At 41.1% G+C, this 23,169-nt stretch overlaps 1 protein-coding gene across 5 annotated transcripts in view; it reads right to left on the bottom strand.

Annotated features, from left to right (window-relative positions):
- Nucleotides 1-22,845, bottom strand: part of Kn (EBF transcription factor knot) — a 77,821-nt gene extending 54,976 nt beyond the window's left edge. For 2 of the 5 annotated variants that reach the window (XM_071700239.1, XM_071700240.1), the window contains exons 1-4: nt 21,514-22,845; nt 14,315-14,468; nt 9,604-9,667; nt 5,307-5,362 (exon numbers count right to left, since the gene is read on the bottom strand). In XM_071700239.1, the coding sequence (XP_071556340.1) occupies nt 5,307-5,362; nt 9,604-9,667; nt 14,315-14,468; nt 21,514-21,584 (345 nt within the window). In that variant the 5' untranslated portion in view covers nt 21,585-22,845. The remainder of the gene's footprint in view (nt 1-5,306; nt 5,363-9,603; nt 9,668-14,314; nt 14,469-21,513) is intronic. The other 3 variants (XR_011717514.1, XR_011717513.1, XM_071700241.1) reach the window with 3 other exon arrangements.
- Nucleotides 22,846-23,169: the final 324 nt, after the last annotated feature.

A 23,169-nucleotide genomic window follows, 5' to 3' on the forward strand; every position in this document is an offset into this window, starting at 1 on the left:
TACATAAAATATAGAAAGATGCAAGAAATTCTATTGCTCTATCAGCCATTTGAATTTGATAAATAATTATGCATAAAAATGAGATATAACTCTTCTCTGACGCGAATAAATCGGGGAATATATAAATTCTTATCAACATTTCGTCGTTTGTTTATGTAATATGTAAATATGTAAAGATGTAAATGTGTGTGTGTGTGTGTTAAATAAAATGATTTTTCCAAGCTACGTTGTATTTGATCAGTTGCAAATTCTTTCATCTTTTAGCATCTTACGAAAATTGTATACATAGACAATTACTTTGATCATTTTTTTCGAATTATCACATTAACACAAATGTGAGAGAGACTTTAATAATCCCTTTGTTGCTTTGAAAATAGTTAAAATTAGTCTTTACGTCGAAACATCAAGATTTCTGACGAAATTTAAGCAATCGCCGGATGCAATTATCTTTAGTATTACGCACATATATAATAATTGGCGGTTAAACACAACGATGGTCAGGTAGGTCGTGTAGAGCGTACGACGTGGCATGCAATATTATTTGCTCAACGATTATTACGTGGGCTAGTGCTTCCGCGTTTTGTTTATTCTGCGATACGTACGGACAATTTGTAAGCAATTACTTTCATCACATGGTGTTATCTCGAAAAATGATCCGTTTATTTTCGTCATTATCGAGAATACTATCCTCTGGCGGTGTAGTCAACATTTGACTGAATAATTGGAAGAAATTATGTGTTAATATTATGATTAATATAGAACGATTCAATTAATATATAAAGTATCAAATTGGACAATTTTCATTGTAGCAACAGTGTCTTAAAGGCCTAAGTCATTGCAATATCATAAGTTTAAATTCATATTGCTACATGTGCTGATCCCAGAAGAGGCTCCACTGTCTTTCTTCCGCTCGTCGGTTCATTGGATATGGCGGTGTTATGTCGTATAGAATGTCTCAAGGGTGAATGGCTGAAGTAGGCGAAGGGTGGTCGGAGGCAACGACATCAAACAGAGGGTCCTGGGGGTGCGACCAGTCAGTATGATCCCCTCGGGGGCCTTTCTTCCGTTGCCTCCTGGTCCCACCAGGAAAATGCTTGGGCCCCCGCCGCAGCTTAATTCCCACGGGAATTACTTACTAAGGACTTATAGCGAAAAGTCCTTCGGAATCTCCGATCATAATCAATTCATACAGCACTATATCGTAAAGTTCAGCATTAAAATAAAAATTTTCAAAGTTGAAATTATATATTACCGCAAGAAGGCAATTTCTTTATATTGCTATCAGAAGTATAATAACTATGGAAGTTTAATTATAAAAATTAATCTTTCATGATATCTGTAAAGAGATCAGTTTCGATAAAATCACATAGTTATATCACCATGTGACTTTTATCAGTCTCACTAGTCTAACAATCAGGCAATAATCAAGGCCAGCGAAAATAATATCATTATCGATATATGTATATCTTATGTTTGCCATAGGATATTATATCGTTTGATATCAACGGACAACAGACTGATATCGCTCAGTGGAGAAAGAACCGGCGTGTACGATAATAAAACCGTAACGTCGTTCTTTCGGTGCCCTCGAAGATGGCAGCGGTACGAGGAGGAAAGCAAGTACTGAAGGGAGCAGATAAATTCGAAGATAGTCATTCAAATCTGCCGTAATGATTTCCATCCTAAATCGATTCCAAAAGTCCCCTGGGAATATCCCCATCTATATCGGCCGGGCAGCCCCCGCAGCCTCCCCGTACATACGCTGAACAACATACATACAACGTTACCCTCGCCCCTAGAAGAATGTCCACCGCCCGAGGGGAACGCCGACCTCTCTTTCTCTCCTTATCTATCTGGGATTAACTTTATCTCGAACTTATTATTTCCTTAATCTATGGTTAAATACTCATATTTCAGTATTAGCTACAGGCATTTTATATTCTAGATCTAGACTGACGTCGGCTCGATTCGATAATTTAAATTGTAGAATTATGAACGCTACATTAAAAAAAACGCAAAAAATCTTAGATGAAAAGATAAAGATAAATGGTTATTGCATAATGCGATCAAACACGCCGCTTTTTGGCTTTCCTCGCGAATACCGACCAGTCGACATTGCGGTGAGAAAAACAGCCTGACGGCTGACTATCTCCAACGTCGGATGGAGTTTAAAAAGGTTAGATACAATTTCCTGTTGTTCATTCATTTAGAATAATGGCGCCGCGCGGTTCTCTGCTTGCTCCATACACACGTCCTGTAAATGCTTTTTTTTATCCCCGGAACTAATTACCATTTAGCATTTTTAATCCCGCGAAAAAACGCATTCTGGGCTCTCGTTCGTCCCCCTCTCGCCGGGCGGAAGTTCGTTCCCGAGCGCTTAAAAGCGTACGTTGTTAGCGCCATTCAGCCACGCTGCACGAAACTCGTTTCTTTCTCGGGAAGCAGCTCGTATTTTTCTGGAAATTTCACCGAGAAACGGACGGTTCTCAACATCCTGCACCTTTTTTTCTTCATTTTTCCATTCCTCCCCTCTCCTTCCTTCCTCCTTCTCTCTCTCCCTCCCCCTCTCTTTCTCTATCTCTCTCTTTCATTCGCATCTCGTTGCACAGATACTTTGCTCGCTGGAATTCCAGGAAGCGAACGTTGATATAGATACCTACCTTGGCGAAGGAGCGAAGAAATTGAAGAAAAGCTTAAGGGTCGGGGGTTTCACCACGAGCTCAGCAGCCGACTCGGTGTAGCCAATTATTGCGGATTTATAACCGAGCACCTGATTCGGTCTCGAGAAAAGTTGGCGCGTTTCCGAATCGTAATTTGCAAGCCATAACTCGGCTTGGGAGAACTCACTGGGAAAGTGGAACGCATACGAATAGCGCTCTCTCAAGCTTTCCGATGTAAAAATAATGATGATAATTCTACTAGCTACTACTAACAAATACGTACTACACGCATCCATTTTTCCAAAAAGTAAATTACACGTGTTTTTAAATTACAAATATCAAGTTGAAAAATTTCATGAATACCATTGTAAAATTAGTCTACGATCTTTTATAATATACAAAAAATGTATCAGATAGTTATTTTGAAAAGATAAGCCTAACTATATTTTAAAGCTACCATCGGAACTGTCGTACAATATATCGAAAGAGGAATTCATGTAATTCCTTCTTAAATTAACGAATCATTTTTTGATTCAACGAGTTTGTAATCGGGCTGCGATGCATGCTGTAAACAGTTCTTTTATCTTCCACATTTTAATCACGGATAAGCTTATCCGGATTTGTCAATTTTCTAAAGTACAATGGACAGGGGGGATACGTCGACCTGGATTTCCTAAACACTTCGCGCAAGTTGTCGCACGTAGCGGCCGCGCACATCGACACGGTGAATATACATCGATTCCTCCTGCCTGTATCTCTTTCTCTCGCTTTGGCAGGACGGCGGAGACGCGTTCAATCGAAGCTTTGATGTATAAATTGCAGCTTTCTCGTTTTCGATCCTTTCCCCGTCCAACTTTCTACTCCCTTTACCAGCATGATTCTGAGGAGGGTGTCTCGGCATCTATCTATCACTTCCGCTTTTCTTTTCCTCGCAGACAATCGTTCTCGAACACTCTCGACCTCTTTTTTTTTTCTTTTTCGCATTCCCAATCTACTCCTCTTTTCTCTAGCATAGTTTCTACGAGTTAAGATTGTTACAGACGTGATTGTATATTTTAAACATTTGCGCGCACTTTCGCGATATCGCGTATACAACTGAAAAATTATGAGACAAACGTGGCATTTCACGAGTCAGCTAAACAGTTTGCTCTAGCTGCCAGTCTGCCTCGTCGATGTGATCTTTTTAATTCACTTGTTCTTATTTCACCAATTGCTTCGAAAGATAATACACATATCGATCTCCCTCTATTCTAACCATTCAACCCTATGACATCCCGGATCCGATTAATAAAAGGAATGGATCGCGAATTGAGGACCGGTCTCTGCCGGTGCAAGGCCACTACGGCTTAGTAATTTAATCAGCTAAAACTAACATCAGCTCTGTTTCCCCAACCCTCCTCGCGTTCCTTCCTCTCCGCTTCCTTCTTCACTCCTACCACCACCCTCTTCTTACCTCCGCAACCGACCAGCCCCAAGATGATTTAATTTGCTAAAATGGTGCGCATATCTCTAGGAACTTGTTGGAAGCTCAGGTCACGACACGAAACAAAATAATTCCAAGCGGTATATGTTTGTTTTATATTGGCATGATGAAATGGATAATTTTTGCGTTTCATTTACAAATTAATAACGTTTTTGTTTAAAAAATACAACATTTTAACATTCTTTGAACTATTGCTTTTCTTCAGAAATTAATAAAGTTGCGGTGTATGCAAGAAGTAAAACCATTTTATTTCGTTTCTCTCAAATTACGATTCATACTATGTGATTATGCCTAAGGCTTAATTTAACTGTTGAAAATTGCTCACATCCGTCCACTTATTTTGTCCACATACTCTCCCTAACTTTTACGGCACGGTCGTTTCTCTACATGTCGTGACATTTCCGTAGGTGTGAAACATACCTTTCATGAAGGTGTCGCAGCCTAAAAGTTACCCTCGAACGAACATAAAAGGACTTATCGCGCTCGTGATCGCACACGGTGTATTTGCGTTTGCACGAAGGTTGTGATCCTTCTTTGCGCCTTATCGGCGAGTCGGGATCTACGGTCCTGGGTGCAGGATCACAACACGTGGTTCGCGGGTCGCGCGCAGAGTTCGCCACGTGGCGCAGATAACAGGATGGGACAGCCGCGCGGCGGCGGTGTGTCTGCTTTCCCGGAGGGGTAAGAATCAACCCCCCGGAAAATTAAGTGCTTGTAGCCGAGATGATAACACCCCCCGTCCACGTGCGCGCGTCGCTACGACGATTTCGCACGAGTCCCAACGCGTAAAAACGGCGAAAGGAGGCTGACATGCAAGAGTTGCTCGGCAATGAGACAATTGGCATGCTTTTCTAAATTACTATCTGATTTTTTACACGAGAGATATATTATGCGTTTATATTTTAACTAATTTGATTTGGATATTTGACATCTAGACCGAAAGGAAGGAAAAGAATGCTTTGTCCTTTTCGATATTATAATAATTATTAAGAAGTTATGGAAAGATATTTAATAATAATAATATTGCGTGTTAAAAGAAATTTGAAAAACCCCCAATTATAATTAAAACGATATATTAATCCTTCCTGATATGTATACTTATATACAAAAAATTATTTAGAACGCTTTATATTGGATTAATTAGAAACAGAGATTGTACTTACTTGTTTTGTCGCGGAGTCTATAAGCCTAACGTAGATATCCTGCACTTGTCTGACACCTGAAATAAATAAAATATCAAATTATCAGAGATTAATAAACCACCTTTTCTTTGTAAATACGTGTTAAAAAATATATTAGTTATTTCGAATAAATTGATAACAAGTCAAATTAATACTATCGTTATGCAGTTTGCTTCGTTCGCGTATCTCGATAAAAAGCCTCATTAAGCAAAGAAGCGTTCCGCGCAGGAATTTGCAACGCTCACGAGAGAAATACGACGAATACGGAAACGTGTCCAAATTCTGCCAAGCATACCGCTACCGAAAGGATATATTTAAGAAAAAGTTGCATATTAAGGAGTATTTAAAGTCGATGGCGATACAAAGCGGCTCGTTCTTGTGCCTCAATGCGTATGCACAATCATCCTTCTTCTTTATCCCGTCGTTCTTGATCTCGCTTTGGAACACCGAATACCGGCTCTCCACTGCGCGTATCGTAATGCAACGATCCACGATAGGAAACGAAACGCACGTACGTGTAAATACGTTAATTATGCCCCTGTTCCTTCGAAATACAAATTCGAACCTGAAGAAATCGTCGCGTTCATGCACGATACGCTTTAAAGTAAACGCGATTTCCAATTTGAGAAGACCAAAGACGTTTTCGTCTTAATTGCCGTATACATATGGTAAAAATTAAAAGAATATATTCAAGTCTGCAATTTTTTGTTTCTTCCGTTTCATAGCTGTCAGAAAACGCGTCTGCCTCGCGGAAAAGCTACATTACGGAAATTACATATCGGCATGCATTATTATCGCGCCCTATCAGAATCGTAAGCACTGTTCGCTGCGCGCGTTCTCGGCGTTGCAAGTTTTCGAAACTGTTCCTTCCTTCCTGGGGGAGCAGCGGGTAATCCTGGGGTGTATTTCGGACAGACACCCCCGTGGCTTCCGGCTTCGCGTGCCCGGTAAGCCAAGTAATCCCGACATAAGACTCCCAGACCCGGCGGGCGCCCCGGCCCGGGCTCACGCCGCATAACGTTATTGCGGATTACGATACTCTGCTCGAAACTAGCTCACAAATTACCTCGAGAAACCGTCGCGGCTTTACCGGAAGTTACGTACGCAGTCGACCGGTTTACCGTATCCGTGGCCATGTCAGGATTTGCAAATACGGGTCGACGCTAAACTGACCGAATAACTGCTATGAGCTTCCGCCGGAATATCTGGTTTTCTCCGTTACAGAAGTTCTAATCGATAACGCGATCCAATACGAAAATAGATAATGATTATACTTCATTTTTTTACATACTGTAGATTATAATAAGAAAATTTCATTGTCAGATAAATTACGGCTCATGTGATATTTCTTAAGAATCTATGAAACGTTTATGCTCTCTTTGGTTACAAAAAATTATACATGACGCATATTCAAGTCTATAAGTACTTCGAATTAAATTTTAATAAGATATCATCCGGCTTTCTATTCACAAAATAATGTTACTTACACTTGAAAAAATTTTAAAAGATTAACATTTCTCTTTTACAATTAATTACATGCCTTGCAGCGTTTACCGCGTTAATTCCTAGAAAACTATAATGAAGTTAATCGAAGTTAGAAGTGAAAAAGAGAAACAATCTTTTCTTTGTAAATCGATTCATTTTGTATCGGTTAAGGGACATGAAATGTAATTATGAACGCGCGGAATGCCGCGCGTCAACCTTATCGCCGGCGGCGCGGCACTTCGCAATTCGAAGCGACGACGATAAAGGGAAGAGATGAAAAACATAGTGCATAAGAAAGAAGACTCGCGTGCCATGTCCCGCTGAGCGGAGGCAAATAAGTCTAGATCAGTCGGCATTAGCATAACTAGGCGACCAGGTTCGAAGGGGGGAGGGGGGGGGGGGCAAAAACGATCTCTCGAAAAAGCCGATACCGCCCATTCTATCGTTCTGATCGGCGATCCTTGATCAGCGGCGCTTTTATTATGCACCGCGATATTCCGTCGGCTCTGCACAGCCTCTCACATGTATTTCGTCTCTGTCTCTATTCTACCGAGTATACGTGTTGTATGTACCTATTGCGTACTTTCCTTATCGCGCATGTGTGCGACGAATGGCTCGAGAAACGTGTGCAAGAAAAGGGTCGACGCTGGCGGAGGAAGGTGGAGAAGTGGAAAGAGGATGAAGAGGAAACGGAGCACGCGAAGATGCAGGAGGAATGAGCGATGACAAAAAGGAGTACGACCCGATATGGGCGAGAGCCCGTCGTCACTCAGACGGCAGGGAGAGAACGCTCCTTATTTATTATTTAATTACAGATTTATTGCCTGGTCGAGCGATCGGTGACGCCACGACGTGTACAGGAACACCTGATGTGGATCTGCCAGTAGTATAACGGCGGGCTCGGAGAGAGGAGAGAGGAGAGAGAAAGAGAGAGACGGGGCAACGTGCACCAATTTGTCTCCAGGGCATAACAGTCGCGCACGCGTGAGCGCGCGGCAAAGTATTTCGTGCATGAAACTTTTATAAACGGCGATACGACACGACAGTTCGATCTACGGCGCATAAATCAAAGTCGAGTTAATGTACCGATCGGCTGTAAAGGGTATAACTAGCGATGTAACACTCGCGTACGACAATGTGTAAACTATGTTACATCGTCGTATTTAATAACTAATACTTCTTTTTCTTTAAGGATAATTTGTTTCAAAATTTCTTTTACAATGTCAGCAATGCGTTTATATCTTAACGTTCGATAAAATTTTGACTGTTTCTTTTTCTATTTAGATCCCGATTTAGATATATGGTCCTTATTTGGTATAAGAGAAGAGAGCTTTCATTTCTTAAATAAAAATTTAAACAAAAATTTAATTTGCGAATGTATAAAAATGTAAATTAAATCTTTTAATTTTGTTAAGAGAAAGCAACGTGATTAAAATCGCACAACTTCAATTCTAAAAGAACTACCGACAAAAGATGCGTTTCCAGTTAGATTTAGAAGCAGAATGCATAGTTTACGATTTATCAAATTCAAATGTTCCTTCGATTGCTTCTGTTTTGCCAGATAAGCCTGTTTCATGTCTGATCGTGCGATCAGAATTCTGATACGCAAAGCCACCAGCTGCAGGCGACAAGACGCAGACATCGGATGGCATCGCGTTCAAGAGAAAGTATGGATAAAATTACATGACGATAAGGACAGGCAAGGACACAAGTATTCTCTCGTAGAGCGGACGAAGGCGTTGAGGCAGAAAACCAGAATATGGCAAAAGAAGGCGCGAGAGAGACAAAGAACACGGTTGACGGTGCCGAGAGGTGCGCGTTGGTATTCTTTAGTTTGCAACAGTTAGTTGCTTCTTGTTCGCGATGTTGGCGACACGTTTTAGTGCCCATAGATGGGAGCGCGGTCCCTCAGTCAAGCCGGTCAACGTAAAAATCTTGCATTGATTGATCGAGCCCCGGCAATGGAGACGGAGGGAAGCACCGTAATACGAGCCCCGGAAAAAAAAAGAAGGATAGAAAAGGGCAAAGGAGAAGGAAAGGGTTGGTTTCGTAGCAGGGACGGAATGGAGCTGATGGTTAAGACGAGGGATAAAGAGACGACCGCGGTTTGTTGACGTTACTCGTGACATACATGGAACGAAAAACTATCGGGCCGAGAGCCTGCGTACAGCGCCTTGCGGTTTTTTCTAATGTGTTCATAATGCGAGCGCGTTTTTGGGGGGTCTGCTGGTCGGACCACCTTCAAAACGTTTGCTTCTTCTGCTCTCTTTCCCCGTCGTTCCTCATCCCTCTTTGCGCCCCGTCTCCGTGCGCGCACATTCGTGCGCTTCTTCAAGACGGAAGAGGGACCCTTTTTGCCACGCCTGGGCCAGCGACGTAAAATATGTCTCTGTTGCGCCCGGGCCTCGAAAGTCCCTGGGCTTTTTAGCGGCCTTAAGAGACCGGGTGTCCGTGTGGAATGTCGATGGCCCATCATCATCGCTACGGATGGGGCTATTACGTGGCCCCACTGCCTGGGCACACGAATACAGATCGATTCGAGACTCTATCCGATCGTCTTATAAATGTAATTGGGAATACTCATTTCACGCACACACACATACACACACGTAATTTCATTGAAATAGATACTGAATACTCGAAAAAACAAATTATTAAATCAACTAGAATTTGCTGATAATTGAAATTAATGTACGCGCGTCGTTTAAGCAATCGATAATTGCTTTAATTACTTAATTTAAAAAAAGGATTGAATTATTCAAGTAAGGGAAGGAATTAAATTTTTGTTACTTACCATTGGAGTAGAGCAGATGTAGACTGTACTGAATACCATTGTTCGTCTTTTGACCTTCAGACTCCTGCAACAAAAGACAAGATATCTATATACCTCTGATCACAATGAGTAAGTTACATATCGTTTAAAATCGATTATACTATTAAGTTACCTACAACTTCTATCTATTTGACACGAAGAGCCTACGGTAGCTATTGTTCGAACGCGCGGTCTCGCGCGTTCTTCGCACTCTATTCTATTTTAATTAAGTGCACCGTGACGCAACGCCTGTGTGTTGCCCCGGCCTGTTCCACCTCACGCTAATTATTAATTTCTTGATGCGCCGGTAAGAGCCATGCCATTACGTATGGCGTGCGATGCATAATTATCATCCTGCCCCGTTGACGAGTCATGCGTGCACTGTGCCATATGCCGCGACCACGGTAATGCATTTTCAACTATCTACCCCCGGAACATCATGGTCGGTGGTACACCCACGACCGCCCCCTCCGTCCCACGACCACGACTTTTAGTTGTGTAACATGACCTTTCGACTCGAGGATAAACGTTGGCAGCCCGATCGATTCTACGTCAAATTAACGTAATTACGCGCATAAATGTGTGGCAAAACTTCGTTGGCTCATTTTGTTGTTCCATCGTATATGCAAATGATATTTTACACGATTATTTGCAATTTCCCTGGTAGGTTAAATTAATTTTTCGTATATTTCATATGGTTTTCACAACTAATTAATTAACATAATTTGATCACCGCTATTTTACGGCCGGGTGCATTCGACAGATGTTACAACAGAACAGAGATTCTTAATGTAAGATTATATTCGACCGAATCAATTATCGTGAAGAAAACAAAGTCCAATTAGCTAATTACAAATAATAAAAGCTATAAAAGTAATAATTTTTAAGTATATATAAAATCTGTGTGTAAGAATATGTTATATTGTATAATAAAATATATGTAATAATTTTTTAAATACTAAATAATATAATTTATAAAATATGTGAAATGAAAAAGATTTATATCATACACTTTTAATTTTCTATTTACGTTTGTCGTAAAATGGACAATCTCATACTCTTGAAGGGTCTTATTTCTCAAGCCTGACTGTCCCGCTCCATTTCGATGAGTACGAGTTCCACAGAAGATATCAAGATTATGGCTTATCAGCTTAAGCACGAGAATAGTCGACGCGGATAAAAAAAACCGCATAAATCCATCGCAAGATTTCTCCGCGAATGAACGGGAAGTGATCATTTTTCTAACGGAATAACCTCCCTCCATCCACATCCCGCGCTCGATTCATCGGATAATCGGCCCTGCTTCGCCGATCGGCGTCTGACCGGCGACGTCTTTCTTCCCTTTTTTCCGTCGCGCGCGCGCGCGCGCGGACCGAGCGTACGCATTAAGCTCTCTCTCCTGTCGTCGACGTTCGTCGCGACCATTAATCTCTAAATTCGTCCGACGCACGATGGACGTTAATCAGATATATACGCGGATAGGTCGAGCTATTCGCTCTCTCTTTCTCTCCCTTTCTTTCTGTTTCTTCGTCTGCTCTGACTACTTTTTAATTAAACACGAACAAAAAGCGGACGGAACCGGGAGACGCTATGTATTTACCTATAGCGTCCATTTCCCCAGAATGGTGCGTGGCATCAAGCGTGGCGTCGTATCGAGCTTAGTGAGACTCAACTCGCATGCTTCTGTGTTGCTATTATTGCGATAAGCGTATTAACACCACTTATGCGCAAACTTTATATACCGATTTTCATATATATTTTTATTCTAGATGAATATTATAAAGATGAAATTATTGACTTAACTCTTATGAATTAATTTTAGAACGTTATTAATTATTGAACGCTGAATAATGACCGATATCTTTAATGGAATTTTAAATATACGTCATATTTCTATTCTCGTTGCTTTGATATAATTTGTAGCTATTGAAATTTTTCATAATTAGAACAGAATCATTAAGATGCAGCAACACGTGCAAATATTTCTACGTTATATTTATAACAGAATACGATAATTTCGATTAAGACCAGCAATGGACCAGAAGAGGAGATGCGTGGATCGAGGTACAAACTCGACACGGAGTTGATGCATATCCGCGGTGCATGACCCTAATTAATAGGGAGGCCACGCGATGCAACTGTTCCGACAACGTGAATTATGCATGTATTATAAGGTCGGGATAGGAGGCTGAGAGAGGAATGAGCGAAAACCAAGCGGAACGTTATAGATTCACGAAAAGATGGAGGGACAGAGACATTGAAAAGACGCCAAGTGAGATACTAATATTCATCACGATGTGAATAATTAAACGGACGCGTTTGCACATTATGTATAAAACTTGATATAGCTGAATTATCGCGCGCAATCTAATTCAATTAAGTTAAATTCGACATTACGTTAAAGATGAGAGTTAAATATGCATTGCGTCAAATTATAGATCAGATGCCCATTGGAAATCGCTAAGAAGTAAATATAAAATTTTGAGTTCAATATTTATTACATAAATATTGAAAGTATTAGTCAGATTAATATAGATTACGATTATTTTATCGTATTATATATAATATTGAAGAGTCATTAATCATTTTCTCTTATTACACACGCTACAGATTGATGAAGCGATCGATTCGCAAAACTTCGCAACTTTCCGAGTCGCAGATCGCGAGTCACTCCGCACCTTACATTCTTAAATCTACGACGTTACATCCTACACCGCGATCTAACTGTATGTCTTCCTGTGTCGAATTAGCCGACGATTTATGGCGGATAGATTTATTAGGGGGTGTACCTCGTTACCCCGGGGCGTAGAAGTAGAGAAAGGGGAGGGCGGAGGAGTGAGAGAGGGCGACGGGAGCGGGAGTGGGAGAGGAGAGGAAAGAGAGACAGAGAGAGACGTCCGACAGAACATCGTCGTTGCACGAAGCGAGGCTCGCTAGAATTCCAGAGGTTACGGACGGGATTACGTTTCGATAATTTATACGCCCGTGGACCTTGGTCCTCGTCCTCGTGCCGTGCATCTAGATTTCCGCCGTTTGTTTGGCGTGTATCGTGTGTGCCTTGCGCCACACGGCCCACACGTATGTACATAGCACATCGTGTATTTACGTAGATCCGATCAATCGATCCGCGATCGTAAAGCGCCATAAAGCGCACCGGTGTGGTACACCGGTTCTTATGCGCGTACATACCGAAGATGTGTTATACCTGTGCAAATCCGCATTCATTTTATCCGGCGCGGTCTCCCAACGTAACCGATTTCTCTTGCGCAAGAATGGACGCTGCGTCGCACGGCACGGCGGTAGTTAACTTTTCCTTAAACAGCTATACTAATTGACCAATAGAAAGTGGAGCTCTAACGATGACCGAGCGCTGACAATCGCGTACCGTTTGAGAGCACTCTTTCGGGGTCGCGATCGTTCCTCGCGATAATTCCATCAGCGCAACTTAGATTCACAGCTGTCGACGGTTTCTATCGTGATGAGATATCGCGTTATTCGACGTCGATTCGGGAAGTATAATAATAATAGAATTATTCAGTATGCTGTCAATTAATTTCTGTATAGAATCACCACAATTTATGCGATTTAATTGCCGTGTCCTTACATTTTATCTATATTCCTTGGTGCAATTATAACTATATTAATTTATAAAATAGTTCTATTGATGACCAAACAATTGTTCAAACGCGATCTTTATAATAATACTGCTCCCTCCGTGAGCTGCCATTATGACTGACAGCTGTGATATCCAGAACAATGAAATTGAACGTAAAAGAAATAACTCCGTCACGTTTTCATAACCGTGAAGTGATAGGTCTTAAAGGCGTACGAGCATAGTGGCCTTTTGTATTGTATATTTTGTACGTTAACGCGTCGCGCGATAAAGTGTATTAAGCATGATAGAATTCATTCTACTGCTGTATAATTAGTTGCAGACTGTATCATCGGCAATTACGGTAATTTCTCGTGGAAGCCTCGATATTTCGCGCACGAGTGCCCGGTTAACAAACGCCCGGCAGAATGTAATCTCCAATCGAAGGTACGGCGAACGCGTGGGTGGAAGGCGGCTCGAAGGGCGCTCTTTATTATTCGTAGGTCATTCGCTTCGCGTGACCATTCCCGTGATCCTGCATCGCGCCCGTCCATTTCTCACGCGGGGCCGATGGATTTTCGCCTGTCCAGCTAATTGCCGGAAAAGAGGCGCCGCGCTATGGATTCTACGGATCATCGATACGCGTATACGCGCGTACACGCGTAGGCGTTGCTGTTTAATATTTGACGCCGGCCCCGATGGAAACGGCAATTATCGAGATAAGCGCGCGCTCGCACGATATTCCCCCGGCGTCATAAAGGGTCTCCTCTCCTCCTTTTTTTTTCTATCCGGTCTCCCCGGAGAGTGGCGGTTAGCGCGAAGCATTGAAATTCCGAACTTAATCATCCGCTATCGTCGCTCATTTTCACCGGCAAACTCGGCCGCGTTCATTCGCCCACCATTCTTTAACTTCGCGCGCCGTTTTCGAAAGAGAAATGTCTCGACGCGATCGGGTTTTCCGAGTTTGCGGTCGTTTCTTGCGACGCTATGTTTTAGGACAGTAACTTGCATCGTGATCATAGCGTTGGTGGATCAATCGGCTCGGATTGGTTCGAAAATTCTAAGAACGGTTGCGAGGAATGTAATAGTAGAAATCATTACCTGATCCTTCTCGACGAAGCCCATGAACGACGTCCTCTCAATCTCGATCGGTTGGCCGTGTCGATCGTAAAGGGCGATCACGAAATGGAAAAAATTGCTCTTCCTCAGATTACTCGGCGGTTGTTTCTCGAAATGTGCCCGGCCCACGCCAACCCTATAATCAATTAGATATCGCATTTTAGAGAATCGTCCATTAACTGTATTACTTACATTACGATGTAAATGTCGTAGCCGTATCTTTCATTGCCATATAAACATATTATTGTACTAATTAATGTAATAACGTACTTCCAAAATTGAAATACTTGGAAATGATATTAATATCGAATAATTTACAACACTGATTTTATCTTTTATCATTGCACATGTAAATATGACTGTTTACGACTTACAATTAGTAAATCTCTTACACATATCAATTTATACGTATATATAGTATAAAGATAACAGTGTGCACACTGAAAAAAAAATATTTTGATCCAAAAAAATATTACTTTATTCAAGAAAATTATTTATTTGGTGGGTACCAATGACATATTTACTTGGATTAAAATATTTTTTTTCTCAGTGCAGTTATTTTTATTTTAACAAGTGCGAATAATCTTTGAATTTCGGCGAAATGTTAAACGACATTCTCTCTGTCGCGGAATCAGAGAGGTGTATCAGTCCATGCACTCCTTGGATGCAATAAGAATGCCCGAACCGGCGGAGAGGTAAAGACAAACGAGGTCGACCGTGGGGAAGCGCGCAGGTGGTCTCGACGCCTTAAAATCCTATTAAGGTCTCATGTGCCGAGATTAGGCCGCTGGACTCCAATGCCATCTTTGAGTAATGGCACGGAAAGTCCCCTTTTCGAGCTTCGCATAACCCGCACGTTGATCTCAGATTCGAATTGATCTTGTAAAACTCGGATCTTGTAAAACTCTTTTTCATCATTACTGTTATTTGATGGTTATTTCTTCATGTCACATCATGTTAATAGTTAGAGAATACATTGAAATAATTATTCTATATATTATCTCAGAATTTTATAAATCTCTAAATATAGATATAACTATTCATATAGTTATTACTAGTATGTTTTTCTTCTCAATGATATGAAAAATATGGATTTTGTCAAATTTCTTACAAATTCCAACGGCAAATCTCTATCAAATATAATTAACATAATTGTAATGTATTGTATATAATAAACGACTTTTAAATTTACCGTATAACGTATATTGCACTCGGCTGTTAAAAATCACCGCCGAGAAATCGCATTATCGGCGCTGGTCTGTGCGATCGTGCCGTCGCGAAACGATAAAACCATCGCACGACTGCACAGAGCCGCATGCACGGCCATCAGGGCGGACCCTCGGAGCGGAAAACTGAATCGACTGGACCGAAAATGAATAGCGGCAGTTTTGCAGCACATTTGCGAAATAAATGATGGTATCGGCGGTGCGTTTGTCACGCCAGGTGGTGGGATGCCGAGCCGCCGGCAGGTAGGGGGAGGGGGGAAGGGAGGGGAGTGGAAGCACAGGGTCGGCAAGGGGTCGGTTGCAAGGGGTTGCAACGCGGGCGGCTTTCGGGAACGAACGAGGGACGGCGGATCGCGCGGCGGAGGACCGAGGGAGGACGCGCTGGGAGAGGAAGGGTAGTGATGTACTGCCCGTGTCGATAATTATCGGTGGCTGATTAACCGGTCGCCGGTTCGCGCCCCATAACTCTCGACGTCCGATTATTTTGCCCCGTTTGCCATGCACCAATTCCTATATAACGCGTAGGCACGTTCTGCCGCACCGTTATATTATCACCCAAAATTCACTGCTGCACACCACCACCCACGCCTTTTCGAGGATTGCGGAAAACCGCGCATATACGCGCGCAGTACGTATCGCGCTAATATGACAATAATGCGTATGTGGTTATCAGTGTCTACAACCTCACATACAAATTACTTTAGAAGGAAAACAGTTTTATTAGGTTTAAATAACAATTGATTATTATTAATTGGATTTCCACGCCTTTCTAGTCTATTTTAAAATTCAAATTAAAAATTTTGAATTTCAGAACAGATTCATGACTAGAAAAGCGTGAAATCCAATCAGTATAATATGTTATAATGTAATATATTATATAATATGTTATATAATATATTAAAATATATATTATAATATTATATTATATATTATATATACATAACGTGTTATAATATAGAATGCCATAGATGGCACAAATTGTAAAAAAAATTAAAATTTATAATAATACAAACATAATTTTCTATACTTTAATCCCTAATATTGAAAATAACTAAGTAAAAATGACAAATCCGAGAAAAGCGGCATGTAAAGGTTGCGTGAGCAAAAAATTTGCAATTAGTCAATTTTGTCACAATCTTAGAGTGTTGTTGCAGAGTGAAAATAATCCATATATATTATTTTTATTAATATTCCTCTTTTAAACGGCTACTTTTCATACAGTTCTTCATTTCCTGAATTGCACGATCCTCAGCGTTCATGAGTTATGTTTCACAGATACATGCGGATAACGCGGTGCGCTTTATGCGCTTATGTTGACGACCGTGTCGCTCATCCTACCGACCGATGCCGAGGTGATAATTACGGGCTCCATTCGCGTTTACTGTATTCGTGCGTGCAATTTGCCACGTGCGCGCTTTCGGTCTCGCAGATAACGCAGCTCGTTCCGGCACCTGGCGAATCATTCGACCCTCCGCCACCGCTAATCCACCGCGCGATCATTCTTTCACATTCGGTTAAAGTGCCCGTGCAGTTTTGATTTGATTCCGATTGGATTCCGATCGATCCCGATAATGGTATCGGGCTAAAACGCGACGTGCATTCAAATGCGCGAATAAAGATATGAAATGTAGGAATTCCACACGATCCTTAATGGCGCGTTCTCGGTCACGGGAATAATTGTCACAGCATTGCGAGATCGTCGCGTATATCGCGCAATTATACGGCGAATAAAAAGCGACGCATATACGCACGCGGTTTACGAACCGTGCGAGTAGATGAAGTTACGGAGGGAATCGCGCTTTATATCGCGTTAGACAATTGCGACGGAACTTTTTCATTTCTGCGTGAAATCTGTGCCATCACTTTCTCGTATTCCGTAACGACGTAATCGACATTTAAACGATGACGAGGCTGCACGATCTCCGACGCGTTTGGAGAAGCAACGGATTGCCGGACAAGCCGATCGATACTGCTTATACTTTATACACAAGAGATGCGACCTATGCCATTTGTGCGCCATGCATTACGGACGAAATATATGCGGATAATACGAATCCACCGATATGGTTACGAATTCACGGATAAAGCAATCGTAGAGAATTACAATAAATCCGCGGGTAATACGCACCGTCGGGCGTTAGTTATTGCGAGTTACCCGAAGCGCGCTCTGTTTACGCTCGCGCCCAACGCGCGATTCATAATGCGCGCGGAGATAATGAGCAATTTGTAATATATCCGAATGTAATTTGCTACCAGGGCGCGTTACTGCGAACGTTGTTCAATTTAGCGCCGTGTTTCACCGTACCTTTTGCTGCATAAAAATCTATTAGTCATTAACACGCTGTAATATGCATATACACTTCGCAAATAATTCGCAAGAGAATTCGCAAGAGAATGGTATAATAAATAATTTTCAGATATTTTAATCAAGAATTGAATATAATATAATTTATGTTATATATATTAAAACATGTTAACTATTACGTGGTACATTAAACGTTAAATTAACTTTACAGTCGTCTTTAAATTATGACAGACGTGATATTTAATTGATTATTTTAGGGACCATGCAGGATTAACCCTTAAATGCCACACCTCTCAAGAATCTCGTAAATGACACATGGGGTCTAAAAGACCCCAGCATGAAAATTGTCTCCTTACTTATTGATTTTTTGATATTTAGTTATGAAAATTATTTTCAAAGTTGTTCAAGGCTTAGAAAAGAGAATAAAATGCTTATATTGTTAAAATTTCAATTTTAACATAGTATAAAAAATTAAGATCGCCAACAGTTAAAATGTTGGCTCCAAAATAAAAAAAATAAAAAATAATAAATAAATAAATATGAGCTCCATATTTGGCGGGAACATTTGAAAATATATCATTCTAAAGGGTCTGGGGTCCGCTGGACCCCGGGTGGCATTTAAGGGTTAATATTTTTATAGAACGCAAACAGTGTGTATATCTAATAATAAAGTTCATGTACTACAGTGCGTCGTCGCCGAGATTTTGTTGAAGCGACTACAGTTTCAAAGATCGATAGCAATTTTTCTCTCTCTCTCTCTCTCTCTTTCACGCTCTTTTTCCTTTGTCTGTTATTCATACGAAAGGTCATCGTTTTTCGCTGCGCGACAGCCCCTTCCCTCGAGTGCGGTGGTTTACTGCTTCATTAGGTGGATAACTTTTTTAGGGGTTTTTAAAAAGCGCGAGAGTTTATGCCTGTGCTTCGCGAGAGTTTTAAAACAGTTTCGCACACCCTCCCTCCTAGTTGATCTCGGTGTAACGCAGTTGTGTGGTACAACTGTTCTTAGTAGCGGAAAACGAAACTTTCCAGCTCGAGTTTCCATGAAGGCGAAAGTTGACGTTTAACATTTTGCGACTCTTAAACTCCTGTAAAACAATTATCCAGACTGCCGCAACATTGATTCAATTAAATTTGACAAACGTTTATATTCCGTAATTTTGCATTCGATCAAACATCAATCGCGTAATAACTCGAGTCGCGACGGGTTCTTCCATCAATAGTCACATCATGGTTACATGATGATGTTTAATGATTTTCAATTTGTAGAAATACACAATTTTCTAAAGATTTTAATTCGTAAGTCTTCTAAAACATTATATCATAATTTGCGTTTGGTGAAATCTTTCAGTAAGCAGCGTTTTTTAATTTTTCTTTAGCTTTAATAAAATTCTTCAAGTTTTGATTTTTCAAATGTCGGGCAAAAATATTGATCTATTTTGCAGAGAGATTAGTTTCGATAGTCTGAAGAAGAAACGATTGGATAAACGAGAAAGAAAGTACGGGGAAAGCAGGGAAAGTCCGGGACAAAGCGATGAGCAAAAGGCGCTAAAATTCTCAATTACATTAACTCGATTCCAGTCGGTCCCCGTGTCACAGTGCTTGGAAAAAGGGATTAGTTAGAGAGCCGCTATTGGATTAGTAAATCCGTCGGCTCATCCGATTTACGTTCTCAATTCTTCTAGACAAGTATCTTTATTATTGTCGCATCATTAAAATTCTGACGTTGCAATAAAGCACGGTTCATTGTTTATTATTGTTCGAACATAGGTACACACGATGATTTGAAACGGTAAAAATATAAAACAAAAATTTGTTTTTGTAAGATAAAAGTCACAATTGTAGTCGCGCCGACAAAGAACACCAGTCTTTATTAACATAGGTACACACGATGATTTGAAACGGTAAAAATATAAAGTAAAAATTTGTTTTTGTGAGATAAAAGTCACAATATTGTAGTCGCGCCGACAAAGAACACCAGTCTTTATTATAGTAGCTGTCTCTTGTGTGTGATGGTATTAATGTAAGATGATTTAGACAACTTATTTGACATGTCCTGTGGCGAGAAAAATGATATGTTAAAAAAGGAAAAAAAATCCGCTTTGGAATAGCTTACACACACAAGCTGTTTATCTCTTCTTTTAGTAAAGACACGATTACCTGTTCCTTTAACAAATTTATAATTTGCATATTTATGCAAAGTCAATTTTTCTTGCGTATATACAATACTAAAAATTATTACAATTTTAATGGATATCGTATGATTAACGTTGTTACGCAGGGATATAGCTCGCCGTGCGATCCGACGGCAAATACTATAACAGCAGCACGAACATATTTCTATACAGTTCGTATTAACCCTTTGAGTGCCAAGCTGATTTCGGTAGTAAACTTAATAAATCTCATATATTATTTTAATATTTTATTATTTTTTTAATATCTTAACAATATTTATATTATTTCTTTAATATCTTAAGTATTTAATAAAATCGAGTAAATAAGACCATCACTCACAAATGGATGACGGGGTCTTTGCGGAAACGCATCACCCGGATATGGGTGACATGGCATTCAAAGTGTTAAGATCCTTTTTTAACATATCATTTTTCTCGCCACAGGACATGTCAGTAGTGTCTAAATTATCTTAGATTAATTTATCGTTAATATTATACAATTAAGGCCATTGCACGTAAAAATGTTTTAGTCATAATTGTAAGGCCGTAAGAAAATAAATCAATCACAGTCGATTACTCTCCTCGCGCTTGAAGAATAATCAAGTGTGATTGGTTTATTTTCTTACGGCCTTACAATTATCACTAAAACATTTTTACGTGCAATGGCCTTTATTGTCACGTTTTACAAGAAACTGTTGCTAATAAAAACTGTCATTCTTTGTCGGCGCGATTACAATTGTAACTTTCATCTCACAGAAACAAATTTTTGCTTTATATCTTTAAACATTCCGTTTCAAATCATCGTGTACCTGTCTTTGAACAATAAATAAATTTTTGCATTTTAATGTTATCACGTTTCTTGTATTTAATTAATTGTTTGAATGGATTAAAAACTAAAACTCAGCGCGATAATTTTCATTCTATACAATTTTCATTCTATACATTCTGTAAATGTTTTGTTTTGGTCAAGCAAATGAGATGAAATCATGTATAATGTGATTTTAAATATATTTATATATTTTAAAATATAAATATCATTAAAATACAGACGCGACGTGATAGTAAGGAAATTTTTTCACTCAATTATAAATATATTCTTCGTCGATTAGCAGAAATAATGTCGCATAAAATGTTTTCTCTTTTATTGTTCTTTTTAAATCGTTCTTCATAGAAATAGATAAATTATGAGATGTCATATTATGTTGTTAGTTTCAAGAAATAATCCAATTTACATTCAGACGTATTATACTACGTAAAACTTTCTTGCAATGACACGACTATACAAATATATCTTCAATAAAATGAAATTGATTGTTACGCCAATGATAAAATTGAATAGTGATTATTAAAACAAGATATTCCTCTGACAACATACATAAATTTTATCTACTGCATTTCCGTCGGCAGATACAATCTCATATCTCGATCACTCTTCATTTCTTGTCAAATGTGAAGATTACAGCATTTTTATGTACTCACGTTCCGTTGTCGGCGAGCGCGGGCTGCGGCCAAGCACGTGGCACAGGTTCCTCCTTCAGTATCTGCCTCATATCTTGAGGCGCGAAAACCAACGGCGCCCGCGGATGATGATGGGGCGGCGGGGGCGGCGGTGCCACACTCGCGCTGTACAGCTTACGTCCCCAGTGGCCTTCGAGCTCGACGGGACTTCCGCCCCCTGTGGTGGCCCCGGTACCACCCCCTCCGAGTCCGAGCCATGGTGACCCCCCAGCACCCACGATTGTGGAGCTGGGCAGGAGACTGCTCCACTCGTCGGACCGCGTGGTGAGGCCGTACGGACTCTCTTGGGGCAACAGGCTTCCTCCTTCGCGTTGCCAATCTTTGCAGAAACCTTCGTCGCCCCCTCGTTCGCCCCTTCGCGTCTCCGCGGGAGACTCCACCGGTTGTCTCTCCGTCAGAGCGGGTACGCCCGGTGCCACGTTTCTTTAGGAATGCGCATGAATCATTATCACTGGAACGTTAGCGGCCGGCGGCCCGTGGCGGTGCATGAAAACGTCCGCTCACCACTGACGGTGTCGCGTCTTTCCGGACTGCACCGTCAAGCCGGGCGCACCGACCGCGTGCCGGTGCACATGCGTCCGAACGTGCGTGCCACGAGTTCGCGATACGAGTTCGCGCACTAAGGGCCACGTTGGAGTTAGGTGTCTCACAATACACTGTTCTCACTCGCTCGCGCAGAATTTCGTGTCCCTTGTCCTTCGTCGGTCCGCGTTCGCGGCTCTTTATCACTGACGTATCACTCTCTATACGACGCGACGAATGTTCGTAGACCTCGTGAGGGATGTCATCGGCTGTCCCTTGAACGCTTTGCCAAAGATGCACGTCTTCGAAATCGTTCTACGATCCCCGTACCAGATGATGATGCCTGAGACACGAAAGTGTATAGCGAAAGTGGTAATCTGAGCACTTGCCGGTAGCACCCTGGTGCGTATTATCGTCGCCGCCAAAATGTTGCAAACGTGTCTCGTGACCAGCGGAGAGGTCCTTCGAGGTCCCTAGTCGCACGTTGCTTCCCGTTACGGTGCCGCTTGTCGAATGTGTCAGGGCCGGCACAAGCGGCGTGCCAGCAGGTCCCAGTGGGGTCGGGTCTGGAGAATCGTGGTGGGCGCGGCCACGAGTGATATCGCGCATCGACCAGCCCGTCTGGTAGGTCTTGCCCATTTTCCACCGTGCACCAATCCACTGCGAGTCGCGCGACCAATGGGTGAAGCTGCCCATACCCATATCGACGCCCATCTGGGACACCAAGGACTGTGGCGCCCTGGCGGCAACATCAAGAGACTATCATTCCGGCGCGAGCCGCTCACGAATAAGGTCCATGCTGTGATGCTCCTTTCCTTTGAGTAAAAGTTGAAGGGATAAATATTTCAAAACTGTTGCAAAAGTTGAATTTCTGTTTTTTAGATAAGTACCTTTCACGATGTATATCATAGTTATTGATTATCATAATTCTGTCTTTGATGCGTTATTTGTTTTTATTAAATCTTTGTAAAATGAGTAAAAAATATATATTTATTATCAGTATGTTGGAATTCATTTCAATAGGTTGAGATTAATATTTTTTATATCTACTTGTTCAATTTTTGCTGCTGCTTTATTTTAAAACGCGACTATTTA

Source organism: Temnothorax nylanderi, unplaced genomic scaffold (genome assembly GCF_030848795.1).
Source record: "Temnothorax nylanderi isolate EJ_2023f unplaced genomic scaffold, tnyl_v1.0 TNYL_tig0021_pilon, whole genome shotgun sequence".
Classification (NCBI taxonomy): Eukaryota; Metazoa; Arthropoda; class Insecta; order Hymenoptera; family Formicidae; genus Temnothorax; species Temnothorax nylanderi.